Here is a 20739-nt window from a genome sequence, read left to right as displayed (position 1 = left end):
GCAAAGTCATGCAAATCTAGTAGAATTCTAAATTCAGTACTAATAGGGAGACATTAAACTAAGTAATAAATAATAAATAAGTATTTGAATAAATATTCAATTTCAGATATGGTGGATTCATATCATATATTGAAGAAGAGGTAATTCAATAGTAAATTAGCTAGGAGGATCTCATCATATGGCCTGGTACCGTAGTAGTATATTCATTTTCACAGTAAGTAGGTGAGAGTAGTTAGGTAGGTAGGTAGATAAAGGGATATATAGAGAGAGAAATAGAGAGAGAGAGAGAAATACAGTAGGTAGGGAGAGAGAGAGAGTGTGTAGGTAGATAGGTAGAGGGATAGAGAGAGAAATACAATAGATAGGTAGGGAGAGAGAGAGAGAGTAGGTAAGTAGGTAGGTAGCAGGGGTGGGTTTCAACCGGTTCGCACCGGTCCCTGCGATCCGGTTGGTCACCGAACCCGGAAGTAAGTAACTTCCGGGAACGGCGAAACCCAGCCCCCCCGCGCCCGCGCGTGCCCGCACACCCGCGCCCGCTCCTTACCCGGTTTTTACGAATTCTGCGCTTCCACGCATGCGCAGAATGCATACAGCCCCTGCGCGATCCTCCAGGAGCAGCTGGAGCATCGCACAGACGCTAGTACGCATGCACGCGCCGCGTGCGTGCACGCGCGCGCCCCGTCCATGCACGAGGACGCCGCATGCGTGCGCGAGGACGCCGCCGGCCTCGTTCCAACCGAACCGGTTGGAACGGGGCGAGAAACCCACCCCTGGTAGGTAGGGAGAGGGAGAGGGAGAGAGAGATAAATACAGTAGGTAGGTAGGGAGAAAGAGAGAGAGTAGGTAGGTCAGTAGATGTTTCCAGGTGTATTTATCCATGCTGGAGAAGGAAATCGCTGACAATCTGCAAAACCTCAGACTTTGTTTCTGCTGGCACAGCACGTGATCAATGTAATTCTCATCAATCAGTTAAAGAACTTTCCAAAAGGAAAAAAAAGTTTTTGCATTCTGCAAAGCTCCCAAAAACGGCCTGTTTTTTTGTGAAAATGGGCCCGTTTTCCCTCCCAAAAAGGCATGAATAGCCTGGGGGGGGGGCTTGCAGAGTGCTCCTGGGGGCGTAGGGGGGCCATAAAGGAGCAAAAAATGGCACATTTTTCATGAAAACGGGCCCATTTTTTGTAAAAACAAATAGTATGCATAGCCTTATGGAGGCTTATAGAGTGTTCCTGGGGGCTGGCGGGGGGGGAGCAAAATTGACCAAAAAAAAGGCCCATTTTTTTGCTCATTTCTGTCCTCCCCAGCCCCCAGGAGTTTTCTGAAAGCCTCCATAAGGCTATGCACGGCCACTTTGGATGAAGCGGGGCTTCGGGAGGCAAAAAATGCTGTATTCAGTGTATAAAATGCACCCAGGTTTTCACCCTCTTTTTTGAGGAAAAAAGGTGCGTCTTATACTCCGAAAAATACAGTACCTACAATTTTCTCATCTTAAATTTTATTTTATTATTTCAATGTATGTTCCTGATTTCAGTTTATAATTACATCCAGTACACCCCAAATCACTGGTTCTGGCTCTCAAGTTTTAAACTTTAAACAAAGAAACCTTTGCTTTCTATATTGTGCAAGTTTTTGCATTTGAGGTTATAACTATTCTTGGTTGATATAACCATCTTTAAATATCAGCCTGACACCTTATTTAGCCTTCCTGAAGCTTAATGTGATAATACACAGATGTTAAAGTTATGTATTCTTGTTAAGAATAATGTAATATGACAAGATACGAGAAAATCTTGTATCATTACTTCTTGATGCTAATATTTAAAAAAATAGTTAATATTTGTATTTCATTTATTCACTAACATATTTTTCTTTTCTTAGGCACAACTTTTCAAACATGGCAAAAGGGAAGATTGTTTGCCATATGGTAAGACTCTTCATGGTATCATAAGCATAAAGAGCAAAACATGAGTACGGTACAAATTTTTTGTAATTACAGTTTGAAGCCTTTATACTTCTCCTGATTCGCCTGTTTAAAATAAGTGACTGGAATCCTGAGAACCACAGTTAGAATTAAGCTTATGCAAGGGAGATTTCTTGTCTCCCTTTTCCCTCTGTATCTTCAAAACTTTCTGTGGAAAGTAGAACATCTTAAATAGTATGGCATGCAGTGCAAAAGGAATTAAGTAATTTTCGGTAGAGGTATATGGTACAAGGTGCCAATCAGGGACTGTATTTACCAGTCAGTTGTTCTCTCCTAAACTTCTAGAAGGTTAGTGTAATCATCTGAAAATAATGTGCACATTAGTACAGGATGTCTAAGGCAGAGCACATTTAGAGATCAAATTTGAGAACTCAGTCTGGTAGAAAGACAAGTATGGAACACACACACACACACACACACACACACACACACACACACATGAGGGTAGAACAAGAAGCAATGTGTAGAAGCTAATCAAGGAGAGAAGCAACCTAGAACTAAGGAGAAATTTCCTGACAGAAGAATTAATCAGTGGAACAACTTGCCTTCAGAAGTTGTGAATGTTCCAACTCTGGAAGTTTTTAAGAAGATGTTGGATAATCATTGGTCTGAAGTGGTGTAGGGTTTCCTGCCTAGGCAAGAGATTGGATTAGAAGACCTCAAAGGTCCCTTCCAACTCTGTTATTCTATTCTATACTTAACTTCAGTGCAGTGTAAAATGTCTTACGTGTCAGAACTATTTTTCCCCTAACAAAAGATATATTGATTGTAAAAGCTGAGTGTATGTTTCATAGTCTTCTGCTGAAAATATTTTAATACGTGTTTCATGTGCATTATACAGTGGACAAAAGTGGATATATTTATTGATAGAGAAATGTATTTATTATAGCTTCTACTGTTCTTGAATGTCTTGATAACTGCAAGCTCTTTGAAAGTAACCAAACGATTCTTCGCAAGTTGGGAGTGAAACTTGTTCAACGACTTGGTCTGACATTTCTTAAGCCAAAGGTGGCAAAGTGGAGGTTTGTTCTTTTCATAATCATGTTTTTACTTGCCTTCCTTCCTTTTATTAGGCTAATCTGAGTTGTAAGATCTATCATTAATAGAAGTAGATAAGTAAGAAATCATCTCTCACTCATTTGATGACAAGAAGTTCTGGTTTAGCAATATTTGTGTAGGAATTTTGGCATTCCATAGGTATAAGCAACTTCTTCTTCTATAATTTTAATTTACATTATTACTTTACATTTTCTAGAGTTTGTTTTACAGTTAAATGGTCCTTTCAAAGTTAAATTTAGGACTATGGAGAAAAACAAATCCTAGCAGGGGTATTGTTTTAAAAGGTTTAAAAGTTGTGATGCCTCTTCTTTTTCTTCTATCATGTTTATCCTTTGCCTCCTTGAAAGTACCAGTACTGAAAAACATAATTAAGTTGTTAAAAAATTTCCTCCCACTAAAATACACATTATAACACTAGGAGTAGCAAGAATAAAGGGCATGTAGGTGTGGGTGAAGCTGACGGATCTGTAAATCAGCAAGAAACGCAGTAGCCAGAAAAGATGGTTTGCCTCCACTATCCTGCCCCTTGGCTCCACAGCCCTGGGAGCTCAGTTTGGTCCTGGGGATTTGGTGCTTATCTGTCAGTTTTTTGGGACCATACAAAAACAGTCAATTTTTATTGACTCCTGGCTGAAAGAATGAACAATTACTTCAAACTAATATGGATTATGTTACTAAAACCATTAAACATTAGACAGTTTGCTCAAGCAATAATTAAAGAAAAATGTATTTCTTAAGTTATAAACTATGTCCACAAAGCTTGAGCTTAGATTGCACATTTTATACATTTAAATATATTCATATTTAAATATAAATATTTACATTCTATTTAATTAATACATAATTTACAGGTATTTTATTGGTGAAATTGCCTCTAGATCAGGGGTGTCAAACTCAAGGTGCGGGGGCCAGATCCAGCCCACTGGGTGCTTAGCAATAGCAATAGCAGTTAGACTTATATACCGCTTCATAGGGCTTTCAGCCCTCTCTCAGCGGTTTTACAAAGTCAGCATATCACCCCCACAGTCTGAGTCCTCATTTCACCCACCTCGGAAGGATGGAAGGCTGAGTCAACCTTGAGCCGGTGAGATTAGAACTGCTGAACTTCAGATAACAGTCAGCTGAAGTGGCTTGCAGTACTGCACCCTAACCACTGCACCACCTCAGCTCTTAGATCTAACCTGCAGGGCCAACCTGGAAACAGCCAAGGACTGGCCCACAGGGCTTCTGCCAGTGAAAATGGATCTTGGGAGGGCCGCATACAGCTCTCCTGAGCTCAGCTTTTGCTGGCAGGAGGCCGTCACAGCTGAAAATGGAGCTTGGGAGCCCATTTTTGCTGTCAGAGCACTTAGGCCACCACAAGCACCCCCAACATGTGTGATATCAAGCTGGCCACTCCCACCCTGGCCATGCCCTCATCAGCCCTGAGGTCAAACACAATCCTGATGTGGCCCTCATTGAAATTGAGTTTGACACCCCTGCTCTAGATAATGCTGTGTGACATGTTAATAGCAAAATGTCAGCACAAATTTTTCTCACAAATTATTTCACCAGTGACAGAATATTTTACATTTATTTTTAAAATCTACTTCATGGGTATTTTGAAGATAACATCCTTGCTCACTGCTAAAAATATAACCATTGCGAAACTACCTTTCCAGGTATCAACGGGGATTCCGATCTTTAGCTGCAAATCTACAATTTTCTAGTGGAGGTCTCATTCCGCAGAAGATAGAAAATATAACAGTTAACACAGGAGAGGAGGAGGAAGAGGAGGAATATGACATTCCAGGAGAGGTTGAAAATGTTATAGGTACGTATGTTTGATCAAAACAATGTAAGATCTGATATCCTGACCAATGTGGTTTATGAATCTGATTTATTGATTTATATGCAATTCCTTATGTTATCTGGTAGGAAACTATATAAATGGTGTTACGTTATCTTTGTTTCATAGTTTAAAAAATATATCTAGGCATCATACTTTCGATTCTTCCTCTTAGTTTTCATGGTTAAGGTGAGACTAGAACTCAGAGTCTCCCACTTTCCAGCTGGTGCCTTAACCACTAGACCAAACTGACTCTATGTTATTGAAGTTATTATTATTAATTTGATTTGTATCTAAATTAAAGGTACCTGTAGCTTTAATAATATTTTGTGCATGCTATTGTACTGATGTTATTTGCGCTTTTTGGTTATTGTTCTTGACATTGTTTTGAATTATGAGTCCCTCCCTTTCGTGCTCTATTTTGACTTTTCCCACATGGTTAATTTGATCTTCTTTTTAAAGAAGTGTTTAGACTTCTTTGTGACAGATCCACTAAAACAAAACAAACAAACAAACATGATTTTTGGGTACAAAATCATGTTTAGGAACAAATCACTATCCTCATCACTCCAGTAAGATTTGGAGATGTATCCTAATAAAGCTAGAAGTGATGAATTGGCAAGAGAAAGACAATGTTTGATTGCCTTGAATTCATGTTATGATTTTAAAAACATTTTTTCACAGAACAATTGTTGATTGGATTAAAAGACAAAGATACTATTGTGAGATGGTCTGCAGCAAAAGGGTATGTGTTCTTGAGTTAAATTGATTTACACAATTTAATCTGTAAATTTTGGTAACTAGAATGATATGGAACACAGTGCTATTAAATGTTCTGTTTAATAAAGCAAAACACAAGCCCTTGCTTATGGATTCATTTGATCTTTGTTGCAATATTTACTTTTTTCATGTTTGGATTATATTCTAAATTATGACATCTTTTCCTATGCTTCATTTATTATTATTTACTATTTCCTATTTTAAAAATACTGAGACCATTTTCAGTAGTTATATTTATAGCCATAGCCAATTTCATTAGTAATAAAAACATAGTAATAAATAAACAAATAAATTCATGTCTGGGAAGCAATTACACTGAGATGCACATTCTTTATTGTAATTTGTTTGATTGCTGTGAGCTGCCCATAATGGTTGAGAATAGGATGATTTACAAGCTTAAAATTTAAATTATTATTATGAGCCTTTGTTTAGTGTTGAATAACAATATATATTTAAATGAAAAAGAACTGTATTTATACATGCTTTTTCTTCATTTGGTGAAAAAGATTTCCAAAACAATAAAAAATACATATCTAAAAAACATTTCTTCATATTCTTTCTGAATCCAGAAATAGAATAAGAACACTTATGACATCAAATAATTTAAGGATTTACTGGGGCCTGATATGTATCTTGCCTTCTTCTTATAAATGGATCAGAGAGCATAGCATAAGAACATACCCGAAATGTATTTATAGGAATTTGATCTGGTAATGGGAGATTTAAATGTTACAGGTGATCTACTTTGGCATGCCTGTGCTATAGAGAATGCAGATACAAAATCGGAACTATTTAATCTTCAGTTGAAATTAAATTTGTAGGATCAATATATATTACAGAATTATAGATTTGAATTTCAAAATTGCAAAGCTCAGATTTCAGGATCATAGCTATCTTTATGAAAAACATGGCAAACATAAACTCTTGAAAGTCTTAATGAAGTGCTATTGTTTTTTTCAGGATTGGCAGGTTGACTGGAAGGCTGCCAAAAGAGTTAGCTGATGATGTTGTTGGGTCTGTATTAGACTGCTTCAGGTAATACCTTACATTTAGCTTTTTTCAGAAATGAAATTTTATACATAAAACATTTCTCAAGCAGAAGCATAGAAGTTAGATTCCAAAATGGAAATATATTTTTAAAAGTTCAACTCATTGTATCGTAGTATCTAATTAAATGATTTGGTTTGATGCCTATATACCGATGTAAGAAAGGGTCTATAATTTTAGTCTTTTATCTAACAAAATGCTATTATAGAATGAGGAAATATGCAAAATAAAGATGAATGGTATCTCCAAATTTAGATTTGAAGAGTTATGCTCCACAGGGTTAGCAAATTATGTTATAAAGAAAACAATTCTCCAAATTGTTGCCCATTTGATGCTTGAAAGTCTTCATTTCCTTTTTATCACAATCTAAATGTTTTTGTTTTTGACAAACAGCACAGACCAGCAATTCATAGCTAGAAATGAGATACAGATTTCATCTTCAAATGCTCTGCAATTCTTATCACCATTCTCTGTACCTGGAAAATCCACAATTCTTGATAGGTAACCTGTTGTTCCTTAATTGAGAAACAGGTTGATGTACTGAACACACCAAAATATTAAATCATGTTGGTTTAATATCTTGGTTTATTCAAAAACTGATACTTATTTTTAGTATGCTTTTGATTTGAACCTTATTTTTTCCTGTTAAAATTGGTTATAATGTTTCAGATTACAATCTCAATCTGTTGTTTTTTTTTTGAGGACTAAGAGGTTTCAGATTTTTATAGTGTCAGTTTTCTATAGGGATTTAGTTCTCAAACTTTGCGCTACTATGCCAGGACACCTTAGGAAATTCACATGGATGCTGCAGGATTGCAAATTACTAGCTCGAGCTAGTTCATGGTTTAGACCTAGGGTTGTGAAAAAATTGTCAAGACATTAAGGGCACCATGAAGTGCCAAAGTTTGGGAATCTTTGCTATTGGGCATAGAAAGATAATTGTTTTATTTTTTTTTTAAAAAAACTAATGCACACCAATGCAATGTGCAAAAAAGGGGAAAAGTGCAGTTTCACATTGGGATTTTTGTTAGATTGATTTTAAAGAAAATTTTATTTGATTTTATGTTTTGCCGCACAATTACATGGCATCATGTAAGATGCTTCTTTGGCATACACTTTAAAATCAGAATTATTTATTTTATTTATTTATTTTAGAAAATTGATATTGCCACTTACTTGCTCATGGTGACTCAAGGTGGCTTACACTGATATAAAAACCATATAAAAGAAATAAAAAATAATAACAAAATAAATAAAATAATAACTCCCTCCCATCCTGGTGACAACACACAAACCATTTAATGGACTCCATCCCGCTCTGGGTTCCTCAGGCCCACTGATCATCTTCGGCACCTTCCAAAAGAGTGTTAGAATGGGGGACAGTCTAATGTCTGGAGGAATAATGTTCAGAGAGAGGGAGCCACCATAGAGAAAGCCTTTCTTCTGGGTCCCGCCAGATGTATCTGCCATGGGGATGGGGTCCGCAACATTCCTTGCCTCTCCACTCTAGTGGGTCGGGTACATGTGGCTGTAAGAGATGATTCCTCAGATTATCTGCTTCCAAGCCATGAAGGGCTTTAAAGGTGCAACCAGCACCCTGAATTGCACCTGGAAGCAAATCGGCAATCAATGCAGTTCCCACAGGAGAGGTGATACATGTGCACACCGAGGTCTGCACAAAACCATGCAGGCTGCTGCATTTTGCACCAACTGAAGTTTTCAGATGCTCTTCAGGGGCAACCCCATGTAGAGCACGTTGCAATAGTCAAGAAAAATTAAGAAAAATAATCTTAAAATCCTGTTTTCTAAAACTGCAGTTTTCAGGAAACTGATAATACGTGGCATGGTGGATGTTTGGCACTGGCTGAATTAGGAAGAAGAGGCTTGTTACTACCTTCCCGGCTATCAGATGGTAAGTGTTTTCTAAATTGAGCTGAACCAAAAATAAAGCCCCTCAAAATAAAGTTAGATTTTGATTTGGTAGAATTATATGTTAATAATCTGAACCAGCTTTTGGCTAAGACTGCGTAGGTAGTAATCTAGCTTTCCAAAGGTTAGGGGGTGCCATTGTTGTGCAAAACATCTCATTAGGGGGAGGGGTTACCATCAGTCACTGTAGTCTATAGCACCATATGTAGTTGTTTGTATTTTCAGAGTCTGAGGGAAATTTATATCCTGGCCACCCGGATGTTCCTTTCTTATTATTTAAGATAATAAAAGCACTAATTGTCTCCTTTAGTAAAAGTTGTCAGTTACCATCATTAAATAAGAACTACCTGTACAATCTTCATTAATCACTTATCATACATGGGCCAGGTCTTCTAAAAACATGACATTTTAATGGCTGTGGATAATGGTCACACTATTTATACATTCCAATTGTACCCCATGTAAATACAGTGATTCTTGAACAAGGTGACTTTTCTTCAATTCTGATCAAAAGAAAAATGTGTTGCTATGATTTACATTTTCCAGGACTTCTTTGAATTTTGTAATTTTGATGATAAAAATATAACAAGAAAGAAAGATGTATTTTAGGATGAAATATACTAGAATGCATATACTTCAGTAAATTACACAGAAAGGTATATTTTACTGGAAAATATTCACCATATGTACATAAATAACATTTAAATACAGCTCTTAGGATACATATTTGATTTTTGTGCATTTTTTAAAAAAATTAGTTTTACACTAGAAATGAAATATATACCAAACAAATACAACATTGGCATGAATCAGAAATAGAATGATCTAATTTTCTCCAGCTAAACATTGTTACAAACTGATACTTAAAAAGATACATTACGTTGTAACTTTCTGAGGAATATTCATGATAAAAAGTTATCTGTAGCCTTTGCAAGCTGTTTTTGCTACAGTATAAATAATATTGTAAAAAGAGGAAAAATTACGGTAACACGTGAAATGGTAAATCATTACTAACAAGTCTATGAAACATTCACTGATACCTATAGTATACAATCTCTTTAGTGCTACAAACTCATATGGATGCAAAATATAGAATTCACAACATAGGGTTCCTTCTAATATGGGTTGAAATAAATAATTTCTTGATTCGCATTTCTCTCAGTATTTGGGACCTGAAGTTGCAGTTTATCCAATATGTAAGCATTTGTGTTGGGTCTCTACTTTGTTTAAGTCCTACATTTTAATTAATTCAATTAATTTAGGACTTAAAATTTGGACCATAACATTTTTATATTGGGCCATTCAACTTGAGAAAAACACAATACCAAAACTGTAATTTAGAAAGGTTTAATATGAGTGCTCTAATATTTTATCAATGAAAATTCAATAACACTAAGCTTAAGCAATTGGAAATTTTCATTCTTAAAATATTGATAAAACAACAAAAATACACTGGACAATAAAAAACATAAAACAAAAAGATTTGAAAATGAAGTTAGTTAGAGCTACATAAAACACTCTAATATCCAGAATGTGCTTCTAACAGCTCATTTTTGGAATAAGTTGTTTTCCCAATAGTGCATTTATGAAACATGTTTGTACAATAGTGCATTTAAGAAATTATCATTTAGCTTCAGTCTTACATTTAAATGTTCAATTACTTTAAAATGTATATACAAGACATTTTAATATTTACATAGTTCAATTGAACAGAATAAATGAATCTGCAAAGTAAAAATAAAATTTTGGTACTGAAAAAAATGTTTAGTATTTTTGTTGGATAGTGTACATATGAACTCTACTTGGTGGAACAATATTATGCTATCCTTGTTCTCTTTCTCAAAGTGAACACTCGACTGCATTCATTTATTCTTACTCTTTTGGTTCCTTGTTGTACTTTTGTTGCTTCTCTGTGATTGGTCCTTTTTTGTCCTTTTGCTTTCTTACAATGATCGTTCTGGGTTTCGGATGGTTCAGCGATGGACTCGGCATATTGAGAATTGATCTCTTGCTTATTTTTCTCTGCGCTCTCTTTTTGGACTGTATTTGGACTGTAGGAAGCTAATTGACACAGGGCAACAGCTGCAGTTTGTTTCTGCTCATCACAACTCTCAATTGTCCTTGGTTCCTCCACTTCTTTTATAGGCATCACAGTAAGAGGCTTACTGAAGGAACCTTTATCTGTTTGATTCTTTGGGTTACATATTTCTGTCCCCAAATCTTTATTTTCAGCTTTTTGAAGATTATAATCTTTAGTTTCATATAATGAGTTCTGAAAACATACATTTATATGATAGTTGTCCTTCACTGAAAGGTTCAAAGGCATTTCCTGCAGTTCCATGCAGGTCTGGTTTTCTGTTGGGAAAGTGCTTGTATACGTATGTGCATCGACTAAGTTTGCATCTGGCTTCTTGGAAAGATTAAGCGGTGAATCATCTGAATCATCTTCGGAACTGGACAAAGGATCCTCATTACTATCATTTCCATGCTGTACATTTTCCTTTTCATTAGCGATGTCACTACTGAGAAGAAAAATGGAAAATGTTATTGTGTAATTTGGCAAAATACTTAAATGGGGTAGATATCTTGAATTAGAAATGAAACAAATTACTTGTATATAAGCTATTAGAAAAATTATATTGTTGTTACATACAGACACACTCCCCATTGTTATGTATGCATTTGTTTATGTGGTTAATATTTTTGCACACATGGCATAGTTTTAAATCTCAGGTGTCGTGAGCAGTTCATACATTTTGGCTTATTTTAGCGAGAAGCTAAGATGATTACATAAAAAAATTATGAAGTCAATCTGTGCATCGTATATACTGTGAAATATATATTTCATTTTGATTAAGTACTATAGTTTATCAATAGGCATCTGAATGTAGCAAGGGTTTTCCAATAATTCTGTTAAAAATAAGGCCTATTGTATAAGGATTATTGGAAGTGAGACATTAAAAGCACAGAATGGGAAGAGGCCATTTAGGCCATTGTTATATTCTGCTTATTGTAAAAAAAAATATATGCAGGGGTTTCCCTGAGACCTAAAAGTTATTTCAAATGTTCCTACAGAATAAAAAGTTTTTAAAAGGCTGGTCTAAAATCTTTTTCATGAAATGAAATATTCAGTGATTAATCCTAATTATATTGCTATTTTAATCAAAATGTTTTGTTATTCCATAGATTTTTCTGGCGTTCGTTTATATTGACTGGGTTTGCATCATATTACTACCTTTATATAATTTTGTTCTCATACACTGCCTTGGGTAAAAAATGGTGAATAAGTATAATATAAATAAAGTAAATGGCATTGTATGTATAAATAACTGTATAAATGGCAACATTTAAATTAGCAATACTGTGTATGCTTAAATATTTCATTCACTATTTGCATGATGCTTATATGTGCATAAATATGCATTAGGTTAGGTTATAAAGTAAAGAATAAAATAAAAACAAAAAAGGAGTTTATAATTTTGTACTCTAGTTGGCATGTTTATTTAGTACAACAATATTTTTACTATAATTCCTATCTTTCATGTGTTATCTTGTTATTTACCATGCATACCATTCCCTTATTTAATTTAATTTAGGATAATAAGACAATAAGTATAGAATAAATTAGACCAAGACATTTCTTTGAAAGGCAAAAGTACAAGTCCATTGACTGTATTCTTCCCCATTATCCCTCCAAAGCCCCTGCTGTCCTATCTGCTTTTTCATGAGATAGAGAGAAAAGAAATGTCTTTTCTCATTCAGCACTCAGAACTGCAAATTATTAGTCCAGAGCCAAGCAAAAAAGAGGTAATGATGAACAAGAAGAAAAAAAAGTTCGAATTAGGATAGCCTTGCTCATTGGTATGTAGCCCTTGTAAGAATATTCCCCCCTCTTTTAAAATAAACTTTCCCACCCAGCTATATATAGTTGCAGCCCATGTATTTCCTAGTTGCCGTGTGTTTTCCAGTTTGACAAGTAATGAAATATGTCCTAGGAGGCCCTATGTAATGTATCTTGAGGGCATGTTTGCTTAGCAGGAAAAAAAGTTTTAAAAGGGGATTTGACATTTTACCTTTTAGGAGAATTTCCTTTGTCTTCCTTTGATACAGGCGGGGGAGATTGATCTGTACTTTTCCTCACTGGTCTGAATGCTGTAAAACTTTCTTCATGTTGATCACATTTGTTAATAACTGAAGATGACTTATTAGAAAGATCAAATAGGCCTTCACAACCATGGCTAGTTTGAGTGAAGTTTGTTGGGCTGGGTCTTCCTGGGGATCCAGTTGCTGCACTTCCAGCACGAGGGCTCATTTTGGCATTTTCTCTTTCATTTTGATCTTCTTTAGAATGACCTTTGTTATGCAGCATAGGGATTTCCTTTTCATAGTCATCTGTTTTTTTATGAGAATTTTGTGATGATAACCTGGCTGGACTTGAAGAATGCGGATATAGCAAGGTTGTTTCCTCCATCAAATGAGAATTTGTGTCTCTGTTAATATCTGCAATGTGTGGCAGCCTATAAAATGCTGATTCTGTTGGTCTACAAAATCCATATGGCACTGAAAGATTTGGACGATATGGCTGGAATAAGCGGTAGTGCTCGTATGTTGCTGGATTGATTGGTTTAGGAAGTGGTCCTGGATGAGGAAGAAAATGTCTTTGATCTTGAGAGCTGTAGACAGACAACACTGAACTTTCACACTCATGAGAGTTTCCTGAGAGGAAATAAGGTGCATAGATAGCTAATCCATGTTCATAAAGTGAAGGTGAATATTCTGGAATCATGGGTTGTACATAAGATGGAATGGAAGCGAAACCTTTTGCAGGTGTAATTTTATGAGTAAACTCTGGACTAATAATTGTACCATCTGTTTTCCATAGATTGTTTGGAGCATGAAAGGCTGACTTTGTTGGAAAGGGTGAGCCTTTATTTGAATCGGAAAGAGAACTTAATTGAGACATATCATTATTGTCTTTATTGTGCCGATGCTCTCCCACTGGAACAAATGCAGAAGGCCTTACGATGCCTTCAAGAGCAGACTGCACATTGATTGTACTTTCTTCCTCATTACAAAGAAGAGTTAGTTCCTTTTCAGTGGGTGGTTTTGGTCCATGCACTGATATATTTGTCACTTGATTTTGAATTTCCATATTTTCCTTGGAGTCATCTTTGACAAATGCATATTGAGGTTTAGAATCAAAATTTGAGAGGACCTTGGAAGAAGTTGGTTTGGCTGCAGTGTCTACCTGAGTGATCTGCTTAGTCTCCAAAGAATTTGACTTTGAACATTTGACAACACGATCTTGTTCTGTCACCAGCGTAATGGAGTTTTTGCAAAGCCCATACTTCATATGGTTAAAAAGATGTGATTTCTCATTGCAGGTAAAGGGGCACTGAAAGCACTTGAATTTAAATGGTTTTCCTGGAGGTCTGGGGATATAATGAGGTTTTTTTGGTTTGCGCTCTTTGAGAAGGCTCATCTTCTAGTTGGATGTTACCTTTAGGATTGTCCTTATGGCAATTCGTTAACAGAGCTTTAGTTCGTTTAAAATTAATTTGTGCTTTTTAATGTTTCTTCCAGCTCAAAGAAAGACTTTCCAAAAGATTTGATATGAAGGCAGTTTTGGAAATGTCAGGAAAGAACGGCGTTTGCAAACAGGAAACTGTAATACAAAAGATAGTGTTAGAAAGATTAAAGTCCTTTTTATAAGGATCAAGGATATGCACATCTCTGTCTTCTGGGCTGAGACATTCTGTCATTTATTTATTTAGAATATATTCATTATGTAACTATCCCACCTTTTCTCCTGAACTGAAGCTGAATATATAGCATTTCTACTTTGTTTTTCTCCACAGCAACAACTTGTCGGTTAGGTTGGTATGAAAGTCACTCATTGAGTTTCTACGGCTGAGAATGGGCTTGAACTTGAATCTCTCTGTTTCTAGTCTAAAATCTTAACTGCTACATTATCCTGACTCTGAATTTTCCATTGTTCTCCGAAATGTACCTGAAGACTATGGGTCATTTTCTGTTCTGGAAGATTTATATCTTGAAAATGATATTTATGCTATGGCCAAATGTTTTGGGATACAAATGAAAATATTCATGAAACAGCTGAAACTGAACAAAACTGAACAACCGAGTGGAGAAATAGAATCTTTGGAGAAGGGTATAAGTAGGTCATCAGAATGAAGATTATTCCCAGTATACTATCTTTGAGTAGAATGAAATTTAGATGTCAAGACAAAGGTGCTAGAACACGATGAATCAGCCCATCACAGTGGTGCTACACTCTTATAGAAAACTCAGGTCTACAACATAGAATTGAGTCTTTATTTCTCCTTGCTGATATATCTTGCATTTATATTTTAGTGAGTTATCACCAGTTCTAAAATATCTTTCCTGGGCAAGACATAGTTCTCTCTAAAAGAGGAGATATAGTCATTTATATGTGAAATGATCATTCTGCCCTAGTATGAATACTGAATCTCTTTGACCTTTTTGCCACACATTTCTCACTGTAAAAGAGTTCTTCATTATTTGCTGTGGCTCTTGCCATCCTGAATAATTTGATGCCATACACAGACTTAACTGTATGGGTTTGCCCCTGAATCCAAATGAAGTATGAGAAAAGTGAAGCTAATTTAGAAGAATCTTAGCCTTTACAAACAAGATTGCCCTAAGGGGAAGCACCTAAGTCTGGAGTAGCACCCTAATTAACTGACCTGAGGTTCAGAGGTGTCTCCTACCTGAAATTCTAGTTGAATTAATTAAAGAGAACTCTTACAAACAGCACTGGAGGACTATCCACTCAGGATGTGATGGGATTAGATGAAAGCAGAGGGAGAGGGAGCTGTAGGTGGATGAGACTATGTGAAGAGAAGGCAGGTCCTGGTAACAAAAGTAGAAGCTTGAGTATAATCCAGTTGAGCCAGTTGGGGAAAGAGGAAGAGATTCCATGCTAGGGAGAAGTAGGGTGGAGTGGGATTGACTTCATCCTGGAGAGCTGACCCAGCTCTACTAGAGAGCAAACAAGCTTTTTAAGCAGCCTAAGCAAATATTTAAGGACCGGCTAGTATGCATAATTTGCAACATCCCACAGTGAGTCTGCTGTTAAGTTATGAAATGACATCTTGTTGCAGTTTCTTTGTTGGTTTCTAATTATGTTAGAACTCACTGTTGTGTAGCATGGCTAGTCTCTAAGGTATAAAAATATAAGAGTCCAGCATCCATTGATTTATAGAGGCATAATCTACTTGCTTTCTCTTGAAAATAAAACAAATGGATACTTTTAATACAGGCTGGTGATTTGCTCTGCAGATAAGTCAGACGGGCTTGTATTAACTTGTTCCATTATGTGTACTGATTCTGAAGGCGTGAGAATCTCTTAGAGTCATGTTCTCATGATTTTATAGATGTGTTATGGCAGAGATCTAAAAAGTGATGATTTCATCATGAACTGTAAGCACTATTATCAAAATGATGACTGTTGCAAAACCACATACTGTATCTGTTACCCGAAACTACAGTAATACAGGGAAGTGATGGCTTTACAATTTCTTGAAAACTTTTCTCCCATTAATGTTTAAACTACAAAGTAAAGTAAACACAGAGTATCTAATATTTTAAATGTAAAAATATTATACATGTGATTGTAAATTAAACTATACACTTTGTAATTCCTTAAAAACAAATATATGTCAATAAAACTTTATGTGGGTCTTCCTGGATTTTTAAATTCATACTTGTGAATAAAAATTCACACCATACTTTGCTTTAAATTTTACAATGTCACTTGACCTTTTCCTGTTACTTTTGAACATAATATTTTTCTATTCATTATGAAAGATTGACCCATCATTTACAATATCAAAATGTATATCATTCTGAATGAATTTTGCTTCCCTTTAATTCATTACATACTGGTTTATTAGTGATATTTATAGAATACCGTTCCATAAAAGATGAAAAAGTAATTTTTATTTTCTTCTGATACAGGTTAGAATGTAAAAGATGCTTAAGACAAATTTGGTGGGGCTTTTTCAGCTGCTATTTCCAAATTTGGAATATTTCAAGCAAGTGCCATTAAATATGGTTGACGTGATGGGCCGGGGGCTTGAAGCCGTTATGGACTGGATGAGGATTAACAAGCTTGTGCTCAACCCGGAAAAGACCGAGTGGCTGTTGTGTTTTCCTCCCAAAGATTTGACCAGCAATCCAACACTCAGGCTGGGGGGTCAAAATTTACACCCCTCAGAGAGGGTTCGCAACTTGGGAGTCCTCCTGGATCCACAGCTGTCATTCGACCACCATATAGCGGCTGTGACCAGGGGGGCATTCGCCCAGGTACGCCTGGTGCGCCAGTTGCGACCCTACCTGAATCGGGAGGCCCTCACAACAGTCACTCGGGCCCTTGTGACCTCTAGGCTGGAATACTGCAACGTGCTCTACATGGGGCTGCCCTTGAGGAGCATCCGGCGACTTCAGCTAGTGCAGAACGCAGCCGCGCGAGTGATTGCGGGTGTACCTCGATTCACCCGCATTACACCTATCCTCCGCGAGCTGCGCTGGCTACCTGTCGATCTCCGGATGCGCTTCAAGGTGCTATTGATCACCCATAAAGCCCTACATGGCAGTGGATCTGGATACTTGAGAGACCGCCTTCTGCCAATTACCTCCCTACGACCTATAAGATCTCATAGATTAGGCCTCCTCCGTATTCCATCGGCCAGCCAGTGTCGGCTGGCAACCACAAGGAGGAGGGCCTTCTCAGCAGTGGCCCCGACCCTTTGGAACGAGCTCCCCGTAGAGATCCGTACTCTCTCCACCGTCCAGGCCTTCCGCATAGCCTTGAAGAACTGGCTCGCCCGTCAGGCCTGGGGATAAGGACTGTTACCCCGCCCGAATGTAGTATGCATGTTGTTTGCTATTTTATTATGTGTTGTAATCTCAATGTCGTATTCCCCCCTCCCTTGGTTTTCTGTGAGCCGCCCTGAGTCCCCTCAGGGAAAAGGGCGGCCTACAAATACAAATAAAACCATTAAAAAAAAAAAAACATATAGGTGCTATTTGAAAATCGTAAGCCCTAGTATGGGTGACTCGTTGGATCTCAGCTACAGAAATAGTATTGCAGCTTGGAAGATAATTAAATAGCAAGTGAATGTTAATATATTAGCTTTCTGACATAGTTGCTTGAATTAATTTCTATGTGCACGCTAATTTATTTGGACAATATTAACAGAAAATAAATACCCATCATAAAGCAGCAAAATAGTGCTTGAACAATGTAATTTTAAATTTAGATAATGCTGTATAATCTAAGTGAAAGATTTGGTGAGTTCAGCTTATACTTAAAGTACTCTTTGTGCTAGCTTTGTGTGAAGTAAGCTATGTATTTCAGCTGCTATTTCCAAATTTGGAATACTTCAAGCAAGTGCCATTAAATATAGGTGCTATTTGAAAATCGTAAGCCATTGTAGCCAAGTCAGGAGCTGATAACAAGTTTTCAGACTAACATATTTTATTAATGAAATAATTAGTATCTGATGATGTGAAATTACAATTCACAAAACTTATTCCTTTCAACAAAATGTATTAGTCTGAAAAGGTGCTACCAGTTTCTGTCCAACCTTTGTACTAATTTATAAGCCTCTGTGCAAATAATACTTCAAGTTACTGTTGCCACAACAAACTGTCCCCAAGGTTTACAAAGCCAATAGAAGTTTGAATTTGTATTCTGAAATAAGAGTATACTGAAATACAATAAAAGGTTGCTCAGTATGCACCATTAATTCTTGAAGAACAAAAAAAAGTAAAAATAAGTAGTACATGTTTCCTTGCTAAAACTAAATTTTTATTAATTTATTGCAGAGTTAAAGGAAACTTTGAATTTCTATGGATATTTATCATGTGTATGGAAACTTGCATCTCAGTTTCTAAGACATATCTTTCCAATAACAGATAACTTAATAATCAAACTTTTTTGAAATAATAATTTCAAATAGAGAAAGCACCGGGTACAAAATAATCTTTACAGCAAAAATCTATGTAAATAATAATATACGTATGCTGTTAAATTGATTTCGCTGCGAATAAATATAGAATTGCAGTCTTAAGTATTCCATAACATATTTGGAATGAACGTGGATGACTTTAACTATAGATTGGTACAGGCTTGTGATAAATATGAATTATGGTTGGTATATAAAAACATGAATTGCCATTCCTAGTTTTAAAAAAAGAAATATTACCTGAAGATATAATTAATAGAGTTAAAATGAAATTCCTACTTCTATTTTTGTGAAACAAAACAATCTAAACTGAAACAGTGCTAGTGCCAGGTAAGATACATGTGGACATACATTTTCTGATTCTAGCATTGTTTCTGGGTTATTCCGATTAAACTGGCAGTGGTCATGCCTGTGAAAGGATGAGCTTTTATAGATTTGGGAGTAAATTTGAAGTCTTGTTTGGCCTTAAATATATCTTTTTTTTAAACAAACAAATCTATATTAATTTTTGTTAGCCTTTGTTATTATTACCTGTGTAAATATTTTGAATTCAGCACTGAAAAATAATCATAATACTTTCCCAATATACAGTATTTCATTTTTAAAAAACATTAAAAAGTGCTGTTTCAAAATATTCTTTAGAGTACATTTGTGAAATGATCTTGCTTAATATATCATAGCTATGGCTGGCTACGCAACCATTTTTAAGAAACATTATGCATATGGTCTGCTGCTGTTGCAGCATTCTTTTTGTGATATTGATCTAGGTGACGAGTCTTTGTTGAGGTGGAGCATTTTAGAAGGGCATGCTATGATTAAAATATTGTGATGTGGCATTATTGCATAACTTAAAATCATGCCACTGTCACCTATCCAGCATTTTGCAAGAATGAGATTTCTGAATTTTATTCCAGATTTTCCAGTGATTAGGTACTCCACCCTTCTGGATTGCTAATGTTTAAAACTAAAATGAGTGATTTTATTAACAAAAATAAAAAAGCATGCTTGATGATGGATATAAAGTCATCATGAACTATAATGAAAAAAAGATTTTACATTTATAAATTCCAAGCACAAGAATTATTTGGTTCTACATTTTTAAAGCAACTTAAGTCCATTTTATACTAATCACAATAGGTATTCATTCATTTATTTATTTTCCAAAGTAAATTAGCAATACAATATACTTTTATCTCACATATTTAATGCGCACGCACACACACACCTTAACAAAGTCTTAACTATGACTGTCATAGCAACTAATATTTTACTCATTTGAATACATCAGAAAACTTGGCTTCTTCATTTAAATATTTAAACAAGTAAGAATACTTCACTTGAATGTGTTAAATGAGGGAATTTTAAAAGTTGTATTTTACACTGAAAATTAATAAATTCATCTTAAAAACAGCTATAACAGCACCCTAGCTTGGATATAATAATATAGTAAATAGACAAGGTTTTGTACAGGTTTAAATAACAAATTACACATTATATCATAAATCTGCTTTTAAGAATAATGCACCTGTACTGGAAAAACTGTCTTGCCAGAAAGGCAGAACATGCTAAGGAATACACTTAACTAACATACTTTAGTTAGATGCTTGTCTTTTCTTTTAAATCATTTTGTAAATTGTTCAGTGATTGAAAGTTAACTTACCTGCCAGTTCAGGAACTCAGATCCAACTTGTTCGGAACTATTAAACTGCTGCTGTCAGTGTTGAGAGAGAAGTACCTGTTCACTGCCTGATTAAGTGAAACTGAAGGAGGCTGTTTCAATGGGAGGGACTTAAAAGTGTAGGAGTTAAGCCCTGAGGGTGTAGAGATGCACCTGATATTACTTCAGCCTGAAGCTACAGTTCATGTGTTTCCCTCTATTGCTTTCATTTGATGTTGCCTCAGCATTCAAGCTATCGAGCAGAATTTTTGCCATGTCTGTTGCCTTCAACAAGCAGTATTTGTGCCACTCTCTGATGAACAGCCTCCTGTCAAGGGGAATGGAACATGACACAGGCACGGTTCTCAGTTTAAAATCATTTCTGAGTAACAGGGAGTTTATAACTTAAGACCAAATGATTGTTGCGGGCTGCAACCCAGGACATGAC

At 35.9% G+C, this 20739-nt stretch overlaps 2 protein-coding genes across 3 annotated transcripts in view; one reads left to right on the top strand and one right to left on the bottom strand.

The window, feature by feature from the left end:
- The window catches only part of TBCD (tubulin folding cofactor D), a 159330-nt gene that overhangs the window by 44540 nt on the left and 94051 nt on the right, over positions 1 to 20739 (top strand). The window contains exons 9-15 of one of the 2 annotated variants that reach the window (XM_087709818.1): positions 1876 to 1921; positions 2868 to 3000; positions 4699 to 4850; positions 5550 to 5610; positions 6606 to 6680; positions 7086 to 7193; positions 8510 to 8604. In XM_087709818.1, coding sequence (XP_087565944.1) covers positions 1876 to 1921; positions 2868 to 3000; positions 4699 to 4850; positions 5550 to 5610; positions 6606 to 6680; positions 7086 to 7193; positions 8510 to 8604 — 670 coding nt within the window. The remainder of the gene's footprint in view (positions 1 to 1875; positions 1922 to 2867; positions 3001 to 4698; positions 4851 to 5549; positions 5611 to 6605; positions 6681 to 7085; positions 7194 to 8509; positions 8605 to 20739) is intronic. The other variant, XM_087709819.1, reaches the window with a different exon arrangement.
- ZNF750 (zinc finger protein 750) lies at positions 9257 to 20482 on the bottom strand. Its single transcript, XM_014065833.2, has 3 exons — positions 20295 to 20482; positions 12695 to 14286; positions 9257 to 11143 (listed from the first exon to the last, which is right to left on the bottom strand). The coding sequence occupies exons 2-3, from the start codon at positions 14101 to 14103 to the stop codon at positions 10438 to 10440; spliced, it is 2115 nt and encodes a 704-aa protein (XP_013921308.2). The 5' UTR covers positions 14104 to 14286; positions 20295 to 20482; the 3' UTR covers positions 9257 to 10437.

This window comes from Thamnophis sirtalis, unplaced genomic scaffold (assembly GCF_051295495.1).
Source record: "Thamnophis sirtalis isolate CommonGarterSnake01/CBP01778 unplaced genomic scaffold, rThaSir2_p1.2 scaffold_3, whole genome shotgun sequence".
NCBI classification, from domain to species: domain Eukaryota; kingdom Metazoa; phylum Chordata; class Lepidosauria; order Squamata; family Natricidae; genus Thamnophis; species Thamnophis sirtalis.
The sequence above is the reverse complement of the archived record's forward strand: the minus strand, read 5'-3'. Positions and strand labels throughout refer to the sequence as shown.